Source organism: Bos mutus, chromosome 1, assembly GCF_027580195.1.
Source record: "Bos mutus isolate GX-2022 chromosome 1, NWIPB_WYAK_1.1, whole genome shotgun sequence".
Taxonomy (NCBI): Eukaryota; Metazoa; Chordata; class Mammalia; order Artiodactyla; family Bovidae; genus Bos; species Bos mutus.
In genome coordinates, this window is record NC_091617.1 from 52,411,308 (window position 1) to 52,428,637 (window position 17,330).

Here is a 17,330-nt window from a genome sequence, read left to right on the forward strand (position 1 = left end):
CTTCCAGTTGCAGCCGGTAGGGACAAGTTCATTGTAGTGCCCGAGCTGCTCACTGCAGTGGCTTCTCTTGTTGCAAAGCATGGGCTCTAGGGCATGTGCGCTTTAGTGGTCGCAGCACATGGGCTCAGTAGTTACAGCTCCCAGGCTATAGAGCCCAGGCTCAACAGTTGTGGTGCACAGGCTTTAACTGCTCTGTGACATGTGGGATTTTCCTGGATTAAGGATTGAACCCATGTCTCCTGCAGGTGCATTCTTATTTCTGAGCCACCAGGGAATCCCAATGGACACTAAAACTAGTAGATGAAACTTAGAAGAAACAGGTATTTGCAGTGTCTTCCCATAAGTTACTTAATAAATCATTTCCAGAGGGAAAACTAGTAATGATACATTGAAGATACTATCTTGTGTATATTACCATGTGCAGAGAGGTAAATATGTTATGATGTTGAAAGCCAGGGTATGTATACATATTTGATTAAAACAAAAAAATACAACATTGTTTGGGGGTCAATAATGTACATATATGTGTCAATTAAAATGAGGATAAAAGAATACATACAGTTGTAAGGTTTCTACATTTTATATTAAGTAATACAATATTAACTCCAAGTGGACTTTGAGAGTTAAGGACTTATTTGTCAAAACAGGTAGAAAAAAAAAAAGCAAGACCCAACTATATACTGTCTACAAGTCATGCATTTTATATATATAAAGGCTATATTAATACTAAGACAGAGATCACCAAAGACAGTGGTACATTTCTTAATGCTAAAAGGGTCAAATTATTCAGGAAGATAAAATACTCAATAGCAAAGTTTTGACTGTTTTTGTAAATAAAATTTTATCAGAACAGAGCCACACACATTTATTTACATACTGTGGATAGCTGCTTTCATGCTGCAGTTGCAGATTTTAGTGGTTTTAAGAGACCAGGCTGCATGTCTCACAAAGTCTAAAATACACTACCTGCCCTGTTACAGAAAATGTTTGCTGATTTCTGCAAAGGAATTAAGTCATAAACAGGACATGTGTTTTATCTAACAGGAGGCAAGTCAAAAGTAAAGTGGTAAATACAATTCATAACTAATAATATTTGAAAAGAGGAAAAGAAAAAAATCAAAGTAAAATAAGGTTTGTGTTTTAGGGAATATACCTTGATTAGAGGTAACAAAAATATAAGAATAAGCCTCAAGCAGAAGTTGAAATTCAGTTATATTTTCATTTAATTAACAGTCCTAGCTCAAGAAAGAACCTCAATATATTTTTAACACAGACAACTAGTTTTTGCAACATACAATAAATGAAACTAAAAGGATACCAATCTGACAGTTTCTGTAAAACAGAGCATTAGGTTTTAATGACTTATTTTTTGCCCTGACATTAAATGGGTGACAGTTTAGTATAAACTCCAACCAGCCAAATTTTAAGAAAACTCTATTTGTTCAAGTAACAAATGTAAATGGTTACAAGGAATTGTGTTAATGTATACTTGAATTCAAACTTCACAGCAAAATTCTTAAAGAATATGAACAACTCCAATATGATATATTTATTTACTTACTTGTATTCTCCATCAGGAAATGGACATAAACACATAGGAATCATTTGTAAAACTCTGACTAGAGATTCAAATTTGCTTAAAATAAATATTATTAATATTTTTACAAAAGAAGAACATACACACACATCAACACACACACTTGGTTTTTGATTGAGGTGTATACAGAACCAAAAAGAAAAAAAAAAAAAAAAAAAAAAGTATCCAATATACTAAGGTTAAGACAAACAATAGGAATATGAAAGATGCTATAAGAGACAGAAAGACTAGGAAAAAACAGAAATGAAGATGGATGACAATTAGTACTCACCGTTAAATCTGAAATATGGGTTTTTTTTCTTTAGAGAGAAGAGATTAATAGATTAAAACTACTGTATTAAAAAAAAAGGCTGAAAAATACATGCAGTCTCTGCCTACACAGGCTTTTAAGAATAGGCAAATTGAGTGGCTTAAATAAACGCATACTTGCAAGAATAGACTAGATCTGAACTGTGCAGTTGGATGGAAATTAAAGTTACAATCAATTAAATAAAATTAAGAATTCAATTCTTCCACTGCACTAGACACATTGTAAGTGCTCATTAACCACACGTGGCTCAAGGCCACAGTACTGTATAGTGCAGACAAAGAACACTTCCATCATCACAAAAATTCTACTGGGTAGCACTGGGCTAGGCTCAGTATCTTGAATAGAATATGTCCCTTAAGGAATGCGTAGCAACTTAAAATGTAATATATGACACGATGCTTTTTGAAAAATTTTCAGAACTGTACAAAATGCATACAAACATATGAAACTTATTAGTTTGATATTGTTTAGTGTAACTAGTGAATTACAAAAAATGTATTTTCTAAATATAAATCCAGATATACAATGGTTAAAAAACAGAAGTAAATCTAAGTTTACCTAAGTCAAATAGAGATACAAATAGTGAGGAATACACCAAATAAAATCAATGGTTGTAATAGCATAGCAATAAAATCAACCAAAATACAAATATACAAATTCTTCTTAAAGACTACTTAAAACATTCAATTCAAAATAAAGTACTAAAAAATTCCCTTGTATAAAAGAAATACATGAATGAGGATAAAGTTATGCTTTAAAATTAAATGGCCTAATGTAAAACTATTTAAATAAAAGATGATATATTAAATGAAATTTACTTCAGAATTAACAAATAATGTGGCAAAGGTAGAATCCAAGTTATCTGTATGTTAATAAGAAATTCATAACTGACTGAAAATGATACTGGTGGGTGAACATGTAACATTTTAAAGAATAAAACTAAAGGTATCCATAAATAATTCTTTAAGTTACTACAGGTTTTTATGTGACAATATAGTCACTTAATACAACAGCTATTTTTTAATATTTATACATTATTTCTACAAATATTCACTGTATTTTTTAAAAAATTTAGAACTTACACCATGTATCTTACTACATTTTACATGCAGTAATAAAGTTATTTTAAATTCACTGAATGGGGGTGAAGGGAGACTCAGATGAAGGTGATCAAAGGGTACACATTTCCAGCTTTAGGTAAGTAAGTACTGAAGATGTAACATACAGCATGATAAAGACAATTTACACTGCTTTCTTTGACTTACATATTAAAGTTGTTAAGAGAGTAAATCCTAAGTTATCTTCACAAGGAAAAACAACTTTTCTGTTTCTTTAATGTTGTTTTTATGTAAGACAACGGATGTTCACTAAACCTATTATGGTCATCAGCTCATAAGGCAAATTATTATGTTGTATATCTTAAATTTATACAGTGCTATGTGTCAACTATATTTCAATAAAAGGAGAAAGAAAAGTTCACTGATGCCTGATTTTAAAAACCTAATCACAAATGAGAATAAACAAGCAGAAGACAGTGGAAAGCAACTAAGGAAAAGGGGAAAAAAAAAAAACTTTAGAAAAAATAAGGAAGGTTAAGAAGAATATTCTGAAGAACTAAAGTAAGTTTTAAGCAGTAAAATATAGAAACAGGAAGTAAAAATTTAAGACCAAATAAAAACATGTGTCAGATCAGGTTCTTTACTAATAATTAGATAATAATTTGCTCTTTTGGAGTCACAGATTAGCTTTCCTCCCCAACCCTGCCAGTAGATAAACACATAGTGTCTATATACTGAGATTCACAGTTTCTGGATTTATTTTCCCACCACTTAGACTGTGGATCATTGCTATCATATGAGAATGTTTGTTTAACTCCTCTTGCTGAAGTTTTACCAGGGACTCTTTCTCTTCCAAACGACCTTCTAACTGAGCCTTTTGAACTTCCAGGGAGGAAGCCTGAAAAAAAGGGGTGGGAGAGAGAAATTGAAGAAAACAACTTAGCATGTTTTCTCTTCACAGAAACCTGCTTTAAGATGTCCTTATGTTTTATTTGTAAGACAACCATATCAAGGCACATTAATGTAATATGCTTTACTTAACAATTATATGCTAAGTTTAAGATCTGTTAACTGTTAAACAATAGTAAACAAACTGGGAAGACATGATTCAATTTGTCTTTTTAAGCCTGGACTTCTGCAGAAAATACTACATATTTACTATTTAGAATTACTATTAAGATAAACATATTAAAGCTAACTTGTATGCCTCTCCTGTCACTTATATTCTATAGTTGTTCAGTCTTTTTAATCTTGGTCTGTTCTCATCTTCCTTGTAGTAGATGGTCCAGAAAGCATTATTCATAGCTACCACACTCAGTGAAATTGTTAGTCGCTCAGTTGTGTGTGACTCTTTGTGACTTCATGGACTGTAGCCTGCCAGGCTTCTTTGTCCATGGGATTTTCCAGGCAAGAATACTGGAATGGTTAGCCATTCCCTTCTCCAGGGGATCTTCCCGATCCAGGGATTGAACCTGTGTCTCCTACATTGCAGGCAGATTCTTTCCTGTCTGAGCCACCTAAATAGCCCACACTCAAACAATCATAATGTAGAAAGAGCAATGAACTTAGAATATATGCCTACTATTTCACATAGCTATGTGACAACCTTGAGCAAGTAACTTAAGACTCAGTTTCATTTGTAGGATGAAAATATTTATAAATACTTATATATTAGTATATTTATTAAAGTGAGAAAGATTAAGAAAAATATTTCAGAGTCCTTTGTAAATTATGAAATTTTACACATATACAAACTTCTATTATTATGACCAGCCTTGTAAGCAAAGAGATACGGTTATATATATACAGGTAGCTATCTGTACATGCCATTATGAACTGAGAATCTCCTTCTGTATTCTTTACCCTCTTGAAAGCAGCAAGTGCTGGAACACAGTATACATTTAATCAATGCGTAACAATTTTAGAAAATACAAGTTTTCACACTATGATAGTCCTCATAACAAACAACTGTCTGTCCAATCAATTTGAGCTTCTGGTATCTTCTAAGCAAAATTACTGAAGAAACAGAACACTAATTTATACAGATTTACCTTTTTTCACAAAATAAGATTTTATCATTTCATTGCAAATCAGAATGCAGTAGATTCTTACCTTAATGCTCAATTCTTTTCTTATCTGATCTGTTCTATTTAATTCTTTTCTAAGGACACCAATGGTTTCCTCTTTGTCTTCTTTTTCTCTTTGTAAGACTTTAATCTTTTCTTCCTGTACTTTTATTTTTTGTTCTAGGTCTTAAAGCAAATAGTCAGCTTTATACTCAAAGGTCTTAAAACAAACAGTCAGCGTTATATTCAAAGGTCCTATACTGACATTACCCTGAAAAGGTTTAGAAGCTATTATGTTATAAAAGACAATTACAAAGAAAAAAGAAACATCTTGCTACACATAAGTTATATAGCATTTGATGAATTAAAAAAAAAAATCACGAGACTTTTCTCCTATGCCAGGATTCTACGGTGGTGGTTTAGTCGCTAAGTTGTGTCCAACTCTTGCGACCCCACAGTAGCCTGCCAGGCTTCTCTGGTCCATGAGATTCTCCAGGCAATACTGGAGTAGGTTTTCATTTCCTTCTTTATGGGATCTTCCCAACCCAGGAAGTGAACCCAGGTCTCCTGCGTTGCAGGCAGATTCTTTACCAACTGAGCTACAAGGGAAGTCCAGGATTCTATAGAAAATGTTACCATGTCTTTCCCTTTTCCTCTGTTCTAAATACAACATATAGTACTGAGGGGAAGGATAATCCTTATAGAGTTTAAGGGTTAGAAAAGAAAGGGTAAGAGAAAATTATGAACAATTATATAGGTAGATTTCTGTGCGTTAAGGCAAGTGAGTCAGAACAAAAACATTTTTGTAGATCACTTTAGAGTTACTACCATTGAGAAGCTAGCAACTATAAGTTACCTAGCACTGCCACCTGCTGTTATTTTCTTTAAAAAAAATTTTATTTTAAAAAGGGCAATCATTTCCTATAACTCCTGATTTCAGAAAAAATGTATTGCTTTTTTAGTCTAACTAAACTGCTTTGTGGCAAGAAAAGGAGAACTTTTAAGATATGACTTAAGGATTAAAAAAAATGAGAGAAGTAGAAAATGAAACAGCAAACTAAAAACCACTCATGCTTTGATTTTCTTCCAACATAAGATTTATTAAAATATAGATAATTTATTAAACAAGTTACTTACTTGCTAGCTTACATTCTCTGTCTACTAGTTGGTTCTGTACTTCTTTTCTCTGTTCTTCTTTCTCTATCAATTGGGCAATAGTTCTGAAGTTATAAGACAATACAGAAGAAAACATTAGTGAACCATATAATTTCTTTTTCTCTCCAACAAGTATTTTAAGAAGAAATTTCTAAGACTAGTAATCACTCTTAAAATTCTGCCAAATATGTACTTTATATCTATAAGTAATAATTCTATTAATTTTAGATATAAAAAATAATGTTCTATATATAGGGAATCATTCTTTTTGAAAAATCCAAATAATTAAAAACTGTAAATTTTACTTTTCATTTTGCTGCTTGAGTGACTCATTCAGCTTTTTCACAGTCTCAATTTGTTTACTTAGAGAATCACAAGTGACCTGTAAATCTTTGTTCTTCTTTTCAGCAGTTTCATTCCTGAAAAGACAAGGAGATACTTTTAGTAGAGGAAAACACAGAGAAAAAGAAACTGAGTGTCTTCTTTACTACCTCTTCTGACTAAATTGCATATACTGCAGAAGAGGAGGAATGCTATGTGAACAAGCAAGACATAAACAGTTAGGTTAACTGTAAAAGACAATAAAGATATGTTTTGGCTGATGAAGAAGTAAAAAATTACTATGAAATGGAAACATGTGGGACGTTAACTTCATATTTATTGATAAACAGCTTTATTTACAGAATGCTACACTACAAAATTTGCTATTAATATAAAATACATGTCTTTTTCTTTATAGTCAAGCCCAGAAACTGAAACAATTTCTCTTAAAGGATAAGGTATTAAAAACAACAAAAAAATTAAACTTACACCTATCATCACTAGCCTGTTGGGCATAATACATGTTCAAGGAAAAACATCAAATTAATGAATTAAGTGGTTGAAGATTTTAAGTTTCTCTTGCCTCTTTATAGTTCTGCATCATATAGTCCTGTGCTTATTTTACCTGTAAGGTAAACATATAAAAAATCCTTTCCAAAGTGATACTTTGACACCCAACTATCTTAAGGATAAAATGTCCTTTCAGAGGATAAACAAAACGGGTGCATTGGCCAAATGTGGCCAGCAGAAGTTTTATTTATCCCACAGAGAGTTTGTAAAATTCTGAAATTTGAATGCCTTGAGGTATCCCTATCATTACAAACAAACTTTCCCAGCCAGCTTCATTTGTTATCCACCTGCCCCTCAAGGCTGGAGTTTCACTTTCTGGCCCACCCCTCACTATCTGGAACATAAGCAAATCCTAGAAAGCCTATTTTCTCTTGGACCACTGCCTACTTTCTTTTACACTCTAACTGAACACTAATAGTCCACATTATCAGGGCTGCCTCAAACAATCAGACTTAAAGTTGCTGGAGGAGAATATCCTATTTAAAAATCACCATGTCCTCACAAATTTTGTAGATGCTATACATTTCCACCCTTCATTTTTATTGATGGGCAAATAAAATAAGGGCTTCCCAGGTGGCACAGTGGTAAAGAAACTGTGCTTTCTATGCAGGGGCACTGGTTCAATTCCTGCTCAGGGAACTAGATCCTGCATGCTGCACAGTGAGGCCAAAATAAAAAATAAAAAGAAACATTATCTTGCTAAAAAAAAAAAAAGAAGTTAAAAAAATAAAATAAGCACATGGACCTTGTAAAGTTAAATTTTTCTGTATCTCTATATTAATACCAGAGAAAGAAGGACATTTTTTCAAGTCTTAACCTATCTTAAAGTATATATAAAGAAAAACAAGAAACAAGTTAACCAGAGTGTAATTTTTGTTTGGCAGAAGTAAATAACTATTACTGATCTTCCTTATAATTTATAAGTTAAAACTGGCTTAAAAGATAAAAAGTGACAAGGGGGGGAATAATCACTCTCATACTTTGTTAGTGAGTGTATAAATTGGCATTGGCATAGCCTTTCTGAAGGTAAACTGGACAATCAATCAAAAATTTAAAAGCACATACCCTTTAAACCAGCAATTCACCTGTAAGAATTTATCTTCCAGATATAGTCATACATATAAGTAAACTATACTCAAGGACTTTAAAGAGAAATACTGACTACAAATTCCAAGGTGAGTTAAATACTAACATCCAAATTTCTATGCTATTAGGCTGATGATATGACAACTGTTAATATTCAACCACTTTTGATCTGCAGAAATGGCCAATTCATATGGTTCAACCTAGTATGAATTGTGACAACTAAGGTCATTCAACAATTACTTACGCTGTGCCTAACCATGCATCAAGCACTGTTCTAGGCTCTAGAGATCTGTCAGGGAATAAAACAGGTCAAATTTGTCCTTGTGGCGCTAAGATCCCAGATGACTGATGACTGAATAAATGAAACTGGAAAGAGACACTTATATTCTGTTTCCAACTGTGGTACTGAATTTGAGTAAGCGATACTTCATTTCACTATGACATAAGTTTCTTGCTAACTACGTATCTTATATTAACAGTATTATTAGAACATATGAATGTTCAGAAAAGAACTTTAGGGACAGAGAAGAGAAATGCTGTGTGTTCATTCTAAATTCTAACTTTACACAGGAATTTTTACTTTATTAATTTACCTCTGAAGAAGTTCCATGTAGGATTTTGTCAGAACTTCATGTTCTTCAGCCACAGACTCTAACTTCCTATTATGTTGAAAGAGATGCTCAATATCACTCTGGGCTCTTTCCGATTCAACCTGCTGTGACTTCAGCAACACAGCAAGCTCTTCATTTTTTCTTTCAACTTCTCTCAACATATTAGCAAGTGTCCGAGCCTAAAAGAAAATGGAATACTTTTCTACTATCATTTATATAATATGCTCAGTTTCTATAATTTAAAAAATTAATGAAATAAATCTGTTTATTGTCAATTATTAGGCCAGTCTAGAGTGAAAGAGGAAAAATTTTCCTCTCGAACATCATCAAGGGTGACAGTGGGGTCATACAATTTTCACACAGTGTGAGAAGTACTCTAAAAAAGGCAGCACGGGGAGGAAGGGTCACCAAAAGTGTGGGCAACAGAAGACCAGAGAAAAGCTTCCTGGGAAATGGAGGAAGCTTTTAATAGATTTAATTTATTTAATAGATTTAATAATCTAAAGGATTATTAAAAGAGAAGAGAGGAAAAGGTATTCCAGATACAGAAGAGCAAGTGCAAGGGCAGGAAAACATAGAAGTATGTCAAGTTTCAGAAACTGCAAAGCAATCTAATATATTTATTTAACTGGAAAGAACGCAAAGAAGTGCAAGGAGATGGGGAATGAGAAGTAGTTAAAATCCCTGTGCAGTAAGTTCTTAGGAATTTAAATTCTCTTCTGAGCTAAAAGGTGAGACACTGAAGGATATTCGGTAAAGGAGTATATAGGATCAGAGTACTGCCTCAGGTATGACTGTGAAGGAAAAGCAAAGAGGATGGGTAGATCCAAACACAGCCAGTGACTGTATGTAGAGGGTGGATGAGACGAGGGTACTAGACTCAAGTAGGAAGACTAATTAGAGACTGCTGTCATTCATGTGAAAAAATAAAAAGGACCTGGCCTGTGACAAACAGCCATAAGAACAGAGACAAGGCAAAAAGTATTATGTAGAAAGTAGAATCAACTGAACGTGATGAATGAATGACTACAGAAGGTAAACTATGATTTCCAGATTTCTTGTTTGGAAAACTCTAAGAATAGTACAGGGAATACGTAAGAAAGAATACATTTTTTAAAAAGCGAGGGTGATGAGTTCATTACTGGTTCTATTGAGTCTGAAGTATTTGCTGTGTATTTAAATGGAGCTACACAGAAGATACTTAGTGCTTAAGGAAAAGGATCTGGCTCAGCATAAAAAATTTGGTGAATTAACATTCTGGTAATAAGTAGAAACCATGAATCACCTAAATAAAGGAAAAGGGCTTAGAACATAATCCCACTCAACATTTAAAGGATGAGTAGATAAAAAAAGATTTAGGAAAATAATATACATTAAGGTAGAAAAAAGATAACTGTGTAACCAAAATTAAAAGGGAGATAGTCTTAAGACAGAGGAAGTATTTGTGCCAAATGCTAAGGATAACTTACTTCAATCAGAGTAATGAAGGTAAAACTAATATTTTGTACATGTTCTATTTATTTATTTTTCTACTAATCAGATGTCTTTATATTGTACACACCTCAGTCTCAGCTTGAGTTCTTTGACAGCGATACTGAGCAATCAGTCTATCAGCCTGTGCAAGGGCTAGAGCTTTTGCTTCTAAGAGATCCTGTAGCCTGCTTTCTTTGGACTGTAAGAAAACATATCATAAATCTTCATTTGCTGGAAAATATCTCTTAGGGTTTAATTGATATACATAATTAAAATACGGTTGTACTCACAGCTAATGTGGATAGTTTCATCTCATACACATCCATTATGTCAGATAGTCTCACATCATTAATCTGATCCTTTACCTGGTTTTAATAAAGTAAAAAAAATCATAAATCATTAGCACTCAATTAAAAAAAAAACGAAAACACCTACCAAAACCAAATAATTGAAACTCAATAACAAAGGGAAAAAAAGGATGTCATATGAGGCAGGTCACAAACATTCCATTAACCTGACTATTGCAGAAGAATATCTTGGTGATCTGCTTGTGGGAATTTAAAGTACATTTAAACTGGGGGTGATGGGGGTAGGGGGGTAGGAAGGTAGGCTCGTATGGGAAGACTAAGAGAAAATTTATAGCTGTATTAAAACACTGGAATTTTATGACTGAGTTTTTCCCCTTTCCAAACTTTCCAGAATATTGCTACTTTTTATATTAAATAATGTTTCAATGATCAAATCTCTATCTAAGGTTGCTTAAGTAAATGTTATAATATGAGTTGATATTTAGCAGGTATGTTGTGGCTCAGCTGGTGAACAATCTACCTGCAATGCAGGAGACCTGGGTTTGATCCCTAGGTTGGGAAGATCCCCTGGAGAAGGGAAAAGCTACCCACTCCAGTATTCTGGCTTAGAGAATTCCATGGACTGTACAGTCCGTGGAGTCACAAAGAGTTGGACATGACTGAGTGACTTTCACTTTCACTTTAGTTGGTATGACCAGGCAGAATCCCACTTTTCATGGCTATTTATCACTCACCACAACTCCAGATTGAAGTTTCTCTATTAATTCCTCAATGTTCAATCCAGGAACTCTATCTTTCAAAAGTGGAGGAGTTAAACATTTTACTGATGTTGGAAAACTGTGATTTAATGACTGCAAAGGCACTCTTCTAGGCATATGTTCTGTTTCCTGTTGTCTATAGGCATTGTTTGCTGCTATACTTTCTCCAAGTCTGAGTGGGAATCAAAATAAAAAAGAGAAATAATTATACGAAAATAGAGCAAAAGGCAGAGTTAGTATAGAACTAAGGACTTATTTAGAATGGGTCTTTTGAGAATTAAGTCTTCAAATATTTCTGAAATAATCTTGGACTCCAACCAGTCCATTCTGAAGATCATCAGCCCTGGGATTTCTTTGGAAGGAATGATGCTAAAGCTGAAACTCCAGTACTTTGGCCACCTCATGCGAAGAGTTGACTCATTGGAAAAGACTCTGATGCTGGGAGAGATTAGGGGCAAGAGAAGGGGACGACAGAGGATGAGATGGTTGGATGGCATCACTGACTCGATGAACATAAGTCTGAGTGAACTCCGGGAATTGGTGATGGACAGGGAGGCCTGGCATGCTGCGATTCACAGGGTCGCAAAGAGTCGGATACGACTGAGCGACTGATCTGATCTGATGATGAGGCAGAATTTGGGGAAATACCCAAAATTTGCCAGAGGAAAACTTTTCTACTTGCAACCCTTTACAATGACAACTCCACCTCTGGTTTGGAGCCTCTAGAACTAGTTTGTGAGTATGGATTATTTGTAAAAATTAAAGTTATTGTTATTGGTAAGAACATCCTTCTAACCATGGGCAATAACACCTGGCCTTTAGTTTTCCTTTACCCTTTCCTTTTCTCACTCAATATTATTCTTACCAACCTTACCACCATTCTGCCCCTGCTTCTGAAAATATCATCTCAATGGTTGAAACTGATGAGTACAGTAGATAATTCTGTCTGGCCATTATCCTACCTTCTTTAACGACAGAATTTTTCTTTAGGAATCCTTCCCATGGTAAATGACCCAGATCTAGTCAATGAAAGCAATACTCAGATTTAGTAATCAAATAGCTGCGAAGGAAAAGCTCTTTCTATGGAGAAACTAAATTGGTAGGATGTAAGCTTAGTACAGAAGCTACTGCATTAAACAGAGGTGTTGAGACAGGTATAGCATCTGAATAATAAATTTAATCACCTGAATGGATCTAGCTGTTTTCTAAATAAGTGTACATCTGGTCTTCTGATTTGTTCGAAAGTTTTTTTTATTTGAAGAATTACTATTACAATGAAGTCTTCAATTCACTAATTTTCCAATTTGTCCATACTGAAGACTATTAAAGAAACTGGCAGGATATTCTAGTACCATACAAGATATACTGCAAATGATTATAACTCACACTAATGCAGGAAAATCTGGGAGTGGAGAAGCTTCCAATAATATTCCCAATCCAGACTGCACTTGTTCTCTATTATCTGATGTTAAAGCAAAAGCCAAGGGAGTAATCAGGCGAGGATCCTATGCAAATCAGAAACCAGAAAACAAAAAGTCAGGTCTTTCAGAGTAAGGTGAATAAATAGACCTAAATCATAAAAAATTCTAGGCAAATTCTAAAATTTCTATCTGATGTCTGAATGTATTTGTTAGTCTTTACCTAATGTTAGTTTAAAAAACTCTGGCAAAAGTTTTGAATGCTTTTACTGTGCCTGAGAAAATCATGTCTTAAATGTTTTGATTTATTTAAAATATCATCTACAACTGATTGATGTTTTGAGTTACTGTTTTCTTTTTCTAGCTATCATTTAAAAGAAAAACTGGCTAGAAGAAAAATGGTAAATCATTTCCAAATTAAAGTAAAAAAAATAAAATTCAAATTAATTTCATACAATATTTTAATTTAGTGAATGAAATAATTATACTTTAAAGTATAAGTCCTTCATATCAGTAAATATTTCCATTTAGTACTTTAAGCCTCAAATCTGTTGTGAAAAAAATTTTATTGACATAAAATCACTGTGACTCAATTTAAAATTTGAGTAAGTTGCTAACAGAGAAAAATATTACAATATAAATTCTTTATAATTATCAACATTTTAAAATAAAAATATTTAAAACTGGAAAAAAAAAAACTAAAAAAAAAAAAAGGTTAAGTGTTTTATAGGTACTCAAATATAATCTAATGCCACAGAACCATAGGAGATGGCTTTTACCTCCAAAACCCTCATGGTAACCCTTCATATCTCGTCCATGAAGGGGGATCATTATTTCTACTTTGTAATCAAGAAAACAAGCTCACAGAGGTGAAGTAACTTGCTCAAGTCTGTACTAAGAAATGGTGGAGTCAAAATCCGAACCCCATCTTTTAAGCCCCGTGCTCTCAAAGTATACAAGTAGGTTCCAGTTTTAGCTTCTACCCTGTCTACACAGGCACTGGAGACATTTGTGTTATTACAGTAACTTAATTCACACATGTTTGTTAAATATCTGTTATAAGCCAAATTTTGTGGCTGTCAAGGAAAACATCTAGAACTCGTGTTTAGTTACAATGGTCAATAAAGTCGGTGAGTTAGCTATTTTCTGCACAGCTATCAAATTATCACTCACAATCAAGTTCTTTTCTTCCAGATGTCTTCTTCCTGCCTTAATACTCTACCTCATCAACCTTAACAAAAAACAAACACTCCAAAATAAATACCATTCCCCACTACCATAAAGCCAATAGAAACAAATGAAGAAACCAGAAATATGACACAAGAAAGGAAAAGGCTGTGGAAGCACGGTTATCATGAATATCCCATACTTCAGAATAGGAAGCACTTAGGTTTAATCCTTGTGAAACTCTATAAAATAACTGTAGTGAGAATATTGTTATATCAATGAACAATTTTCAAATTTTTTCCAATGGCCAGTTCTAAGAAAAACATTAATCTTCTAAAGATTAAGAATATTAAAACAGAAACATATATTAGGAAACATTTATATATAAATCAACTTCAATATTTTAAAAGTTTAAACTCACCTGAAGGATTTTGTAGAAGCTTACTTCCATACCAGGAACCAACTGTTTAAGTTTGTTCATCAAATCAAGAGTTTTCAAAATCACATCAGCAGCAAGTTTGCTTTAAAAATAAGTCATATTTAACTTAGATAACTCAAAAATTGCTTACAGCTTATTTCTGTCCATAAATCTGAAGAAAATAAAAACTCAAAACCTTTGTTCTTAAACCTCAAGATTAACCACTGTTTGTCATGAGAAGTAAAAATATCAGAGACCAACATCCTTATAACTCAAGATCCAAAGAGAACTGGTATTAACAGTTTAAGTTTAGACAGTGTTTCTTTTTCTAATCTCAAATACCAACATGTTTCAACTTTTGCTTGAAATTACTAGTAGTATTAGCAATAGGACTCATTTAATTCTTAGTTTTGTCACTAGAATATGAACAGTAGAGGACAATTCTGCGTGTGTGGGTGTTGTCGTTTCAGTGTGTCCAACTCTTTGTGACCCTATGACTGTAGCCCATGAGGCTCTTCTGTCTATGGGATTCTCCCGGCAAAAATACTGGAGTGGGTTGCCATGACCTCCTCCAGGGGATCTTCCAGACCCAGGGATTGAACCGGCGTCTCGAACGTCTCCAGCACTGGCAGGCGGGTTCTTTATCACTAGCGCCACCTGGGAAGCCTAAGAGGGCAACCTTCAGCAATCTAGAGTATCTAACATTTACTGAACAAATTATACTAAGCTGTTTTTCACAGCCTTTTAATTGAAAAGGAGTACAAAAAAGTAAAAAAGAGATCATTGTTATTCTTGAGGAGTATAATCACTGACAATTATGACATTTATGAAAATTGGAACAAATTATAGTGTTTAGCATTCAGTGGGTTCTCAACAAACACTTGTTAGATGAACTTAATTCATAGGGGAGGACAGGGATAAAATAATCTCATTACTATCAGTGAAAATCCACATTTAACTGTAAGCCTTAACATGCTAAAGAAGAGTTGTCTTTATTACTAGAAACTTTCAGCAGTGATTGGCTTCTTTGAAATAAAAATGTTTTTTTCATGCTTTGTCATTTCAAAATATAAAATTAAATATAAAATAATTACTGAGTCAAAGTCAGGAAGGAACTCTAGGGGAAAAAAATGCACCGAAGCATAAAAGACTCGTAGATAATCACAATAAATTAAAACAAGACAAACAAACCTAAACAATGAAAAACAAATAACAGATATTAATATCTCTGTTCAGAAGCACGTAATCTATGACTTAAATTAAAAAAAAAATTCATTATGAATATATTTTTAATTTTCTTCTATATCTTGAGTTAACAGAACATACCCAAGGATGATCTTCTAAAACGAATGAGAATTACTACATCTTTTGATTTTTATTAAGTTTGGACTTACCATTTTGCCATTTGTATTTCATATACTCACCATAATTCAGAATCTGCTACCTTTGTTCCAAAGCCCATATCAATCTTGCCATATGTAAACTGTTGTTCTATCAGAGTGGTACACTTGATAGTAGTGAGAACTTTTGCAACATGCATTTTTAGAGTGTCATCTCCACACAGAGGTTAAGTTTTGTTAAGAAAAACAAAAAATTCTCAAAAAAACCCCCTTATGTTTGTATAGCACTTTACAGCATTTAGGATGATTTCAAACAAATTATTCTTGTCACTGCAATTTGGTGTAATTATTGCTACATTAGCTCAATGACAGATTAGGAATTTAGGAGCTCAGAGCCGTTTAAATGACTGACAAGTGGCAAGAGATGGGACTGCCACCAAAGTTTCTGACTCAAAAGTAAAACAGAGAAAGGATCTGCTTTTCACTGGATGTTAGTTTTTATTAACGGGTTTCACAATGGGTCAATAAATACTTGTTGAAATAAAGGAAGTTATTTTCTCATTTGTTTTTTTCTCATTTCTCTGTAAGTTAATTTAAATATCTATTATTAAAAAGGGGTTAAGTTTGGTACTATTCAATGAGAGGAGGCCTAAATATTTTAGAGAGTATCTCAAGGTCAAGCAAAATAATCCTGCCTTTACAGCAGTGGTTTTCAACTTTGGCTGCATGTTAGAATCACCTGGATAGTTTAAACAGTCACAAATATGCCTTCACATCCCAAGGTTCCACATTATTTAGTCTCTGGAAGTAGGAGTCAAGCATCAGTATTTTTAAATGTTCTCCAGATGATTTTAATACATAGCCAGAATTGAGAATCACTGCCATCAAGAAAGAAGAAAATTAAGGAGGAGCAGTTCAGAGAAGAAATTAAAAAGATGTTGAGTTTGCTATAGGGCAGGACAAAATTGACTACATTCTTGTTGCTCTGAAATACAAGGTTATCTTTTTTATAAGTAAGTGTGATGTCATCCTTATTGACAGGCTGAAAAACTAAGCTACAATAATAACTCCCAATGTATTTTTCTTCTCTGATATAGTCCATCACAACATACATCATCCAGGGGCAGCAATCAGCATGAAAAGAGAATATCAGGGTAGTTATTTATGTATCTACTAACCTCAAATTATGATAAAAAACGTACAAACCAAACTTAAAAAGCATTTCTAAAAATGTCTGAAAGTTTTATACAGAAAAACATGGGAAAAAAGTCTAGGTAACTTTTTCTAAGAGACTCTTCCGTGAGTATCAGTTCTTTAATTTAAACTTGAGTTCAGTAATTCTGTACAGATTCAAGCATGAGAGGTGTAAAATTATAAAGAAAGACATAAAGACAGTAAAAATGCAGAAAATAAATTCTAAAAAATATAAGCAGTTAGTTTCCATGGTTAAACTGAAGGATATTTAACAAAACTTCAATGGCCTTGACCATTCTTGCACATTTTTTCCTTATTAAGGCTTCGTCTAGATTTTGTTCTGTGAACTGAAGCTGATCAAGGATTGTAGGCAGCAGAAGAGTCACAAAACGGTCAGCTGAGGAACAGTTAGCAGTATCTATGACATCCTGGAGAATTCACCACCACCAAAGATTAAAAAAAAAAAAAAAAAAAATACAG

The 17,330-nt window shown here is 33.4% G+C and overlaps 1 protein-coding gene across 3 annotated transcripts in view; it reads right to left on the reverse strand.

Annotated features, from left to right (window-relative positions):
• Positions 1-1,205: 1,205 nt before the first annotated feature.
• Positions 1,206-17,330, reverse strand: part of CIP2A (cellular inhibitor of PP2A) — a 28,497-nt gene continuing 12,372 nt past the window's right edge. For all 3 annotated transcript variants that reach the window (XM_005905920.3, XM_070368880.1, XM_070368885.1), the window contains 12 exons: positions 17,119-17,278; positions 15,741-15,882; positions 14,320-14,419; positions 12,700-12,818; positions 11,290-11,485; positions 10,538-10,612; positions 10,336-10,446; positions 8,757-8,953; positions 6,492-6,605; positions 6,169-6,251; positions 5,078-5,217; positions 1,206-3,863 (listed from right to left, as the gene is read on the reverse strand). In XM_005905920.3, the coding sequence (XP_005905982.2) occupies positions 3,693-3,863; positions 5,078-5,217; positions 6,169-6,251; positions 6,492-6,605; positions 8,757-8,953; positions 10,336-10,446; positions 10,538-10,612; positions 11,290-11,485; positions 12,700-12,818; positions 14,320-14,419; positions 15,741-15,882; positions 17,119-17,278 (1,608 nt within the window). In that variant the 3' untranslated portion in view covers positions 1,206-3,692. The remainder of the gene's footprint in view (positions 3,864-5,077; positions 5,218-6,168; positions 6,252-6,491; positions 6,606-8,756; positions 8,954-10,335; positions 10,447-10,537; positions 10,613-11,289; positions 11,486-12,699; positions 12,819-14,319; positions 14,420-15,740; positions 15,883-17,118; positions 17,279-17,330) is intronic.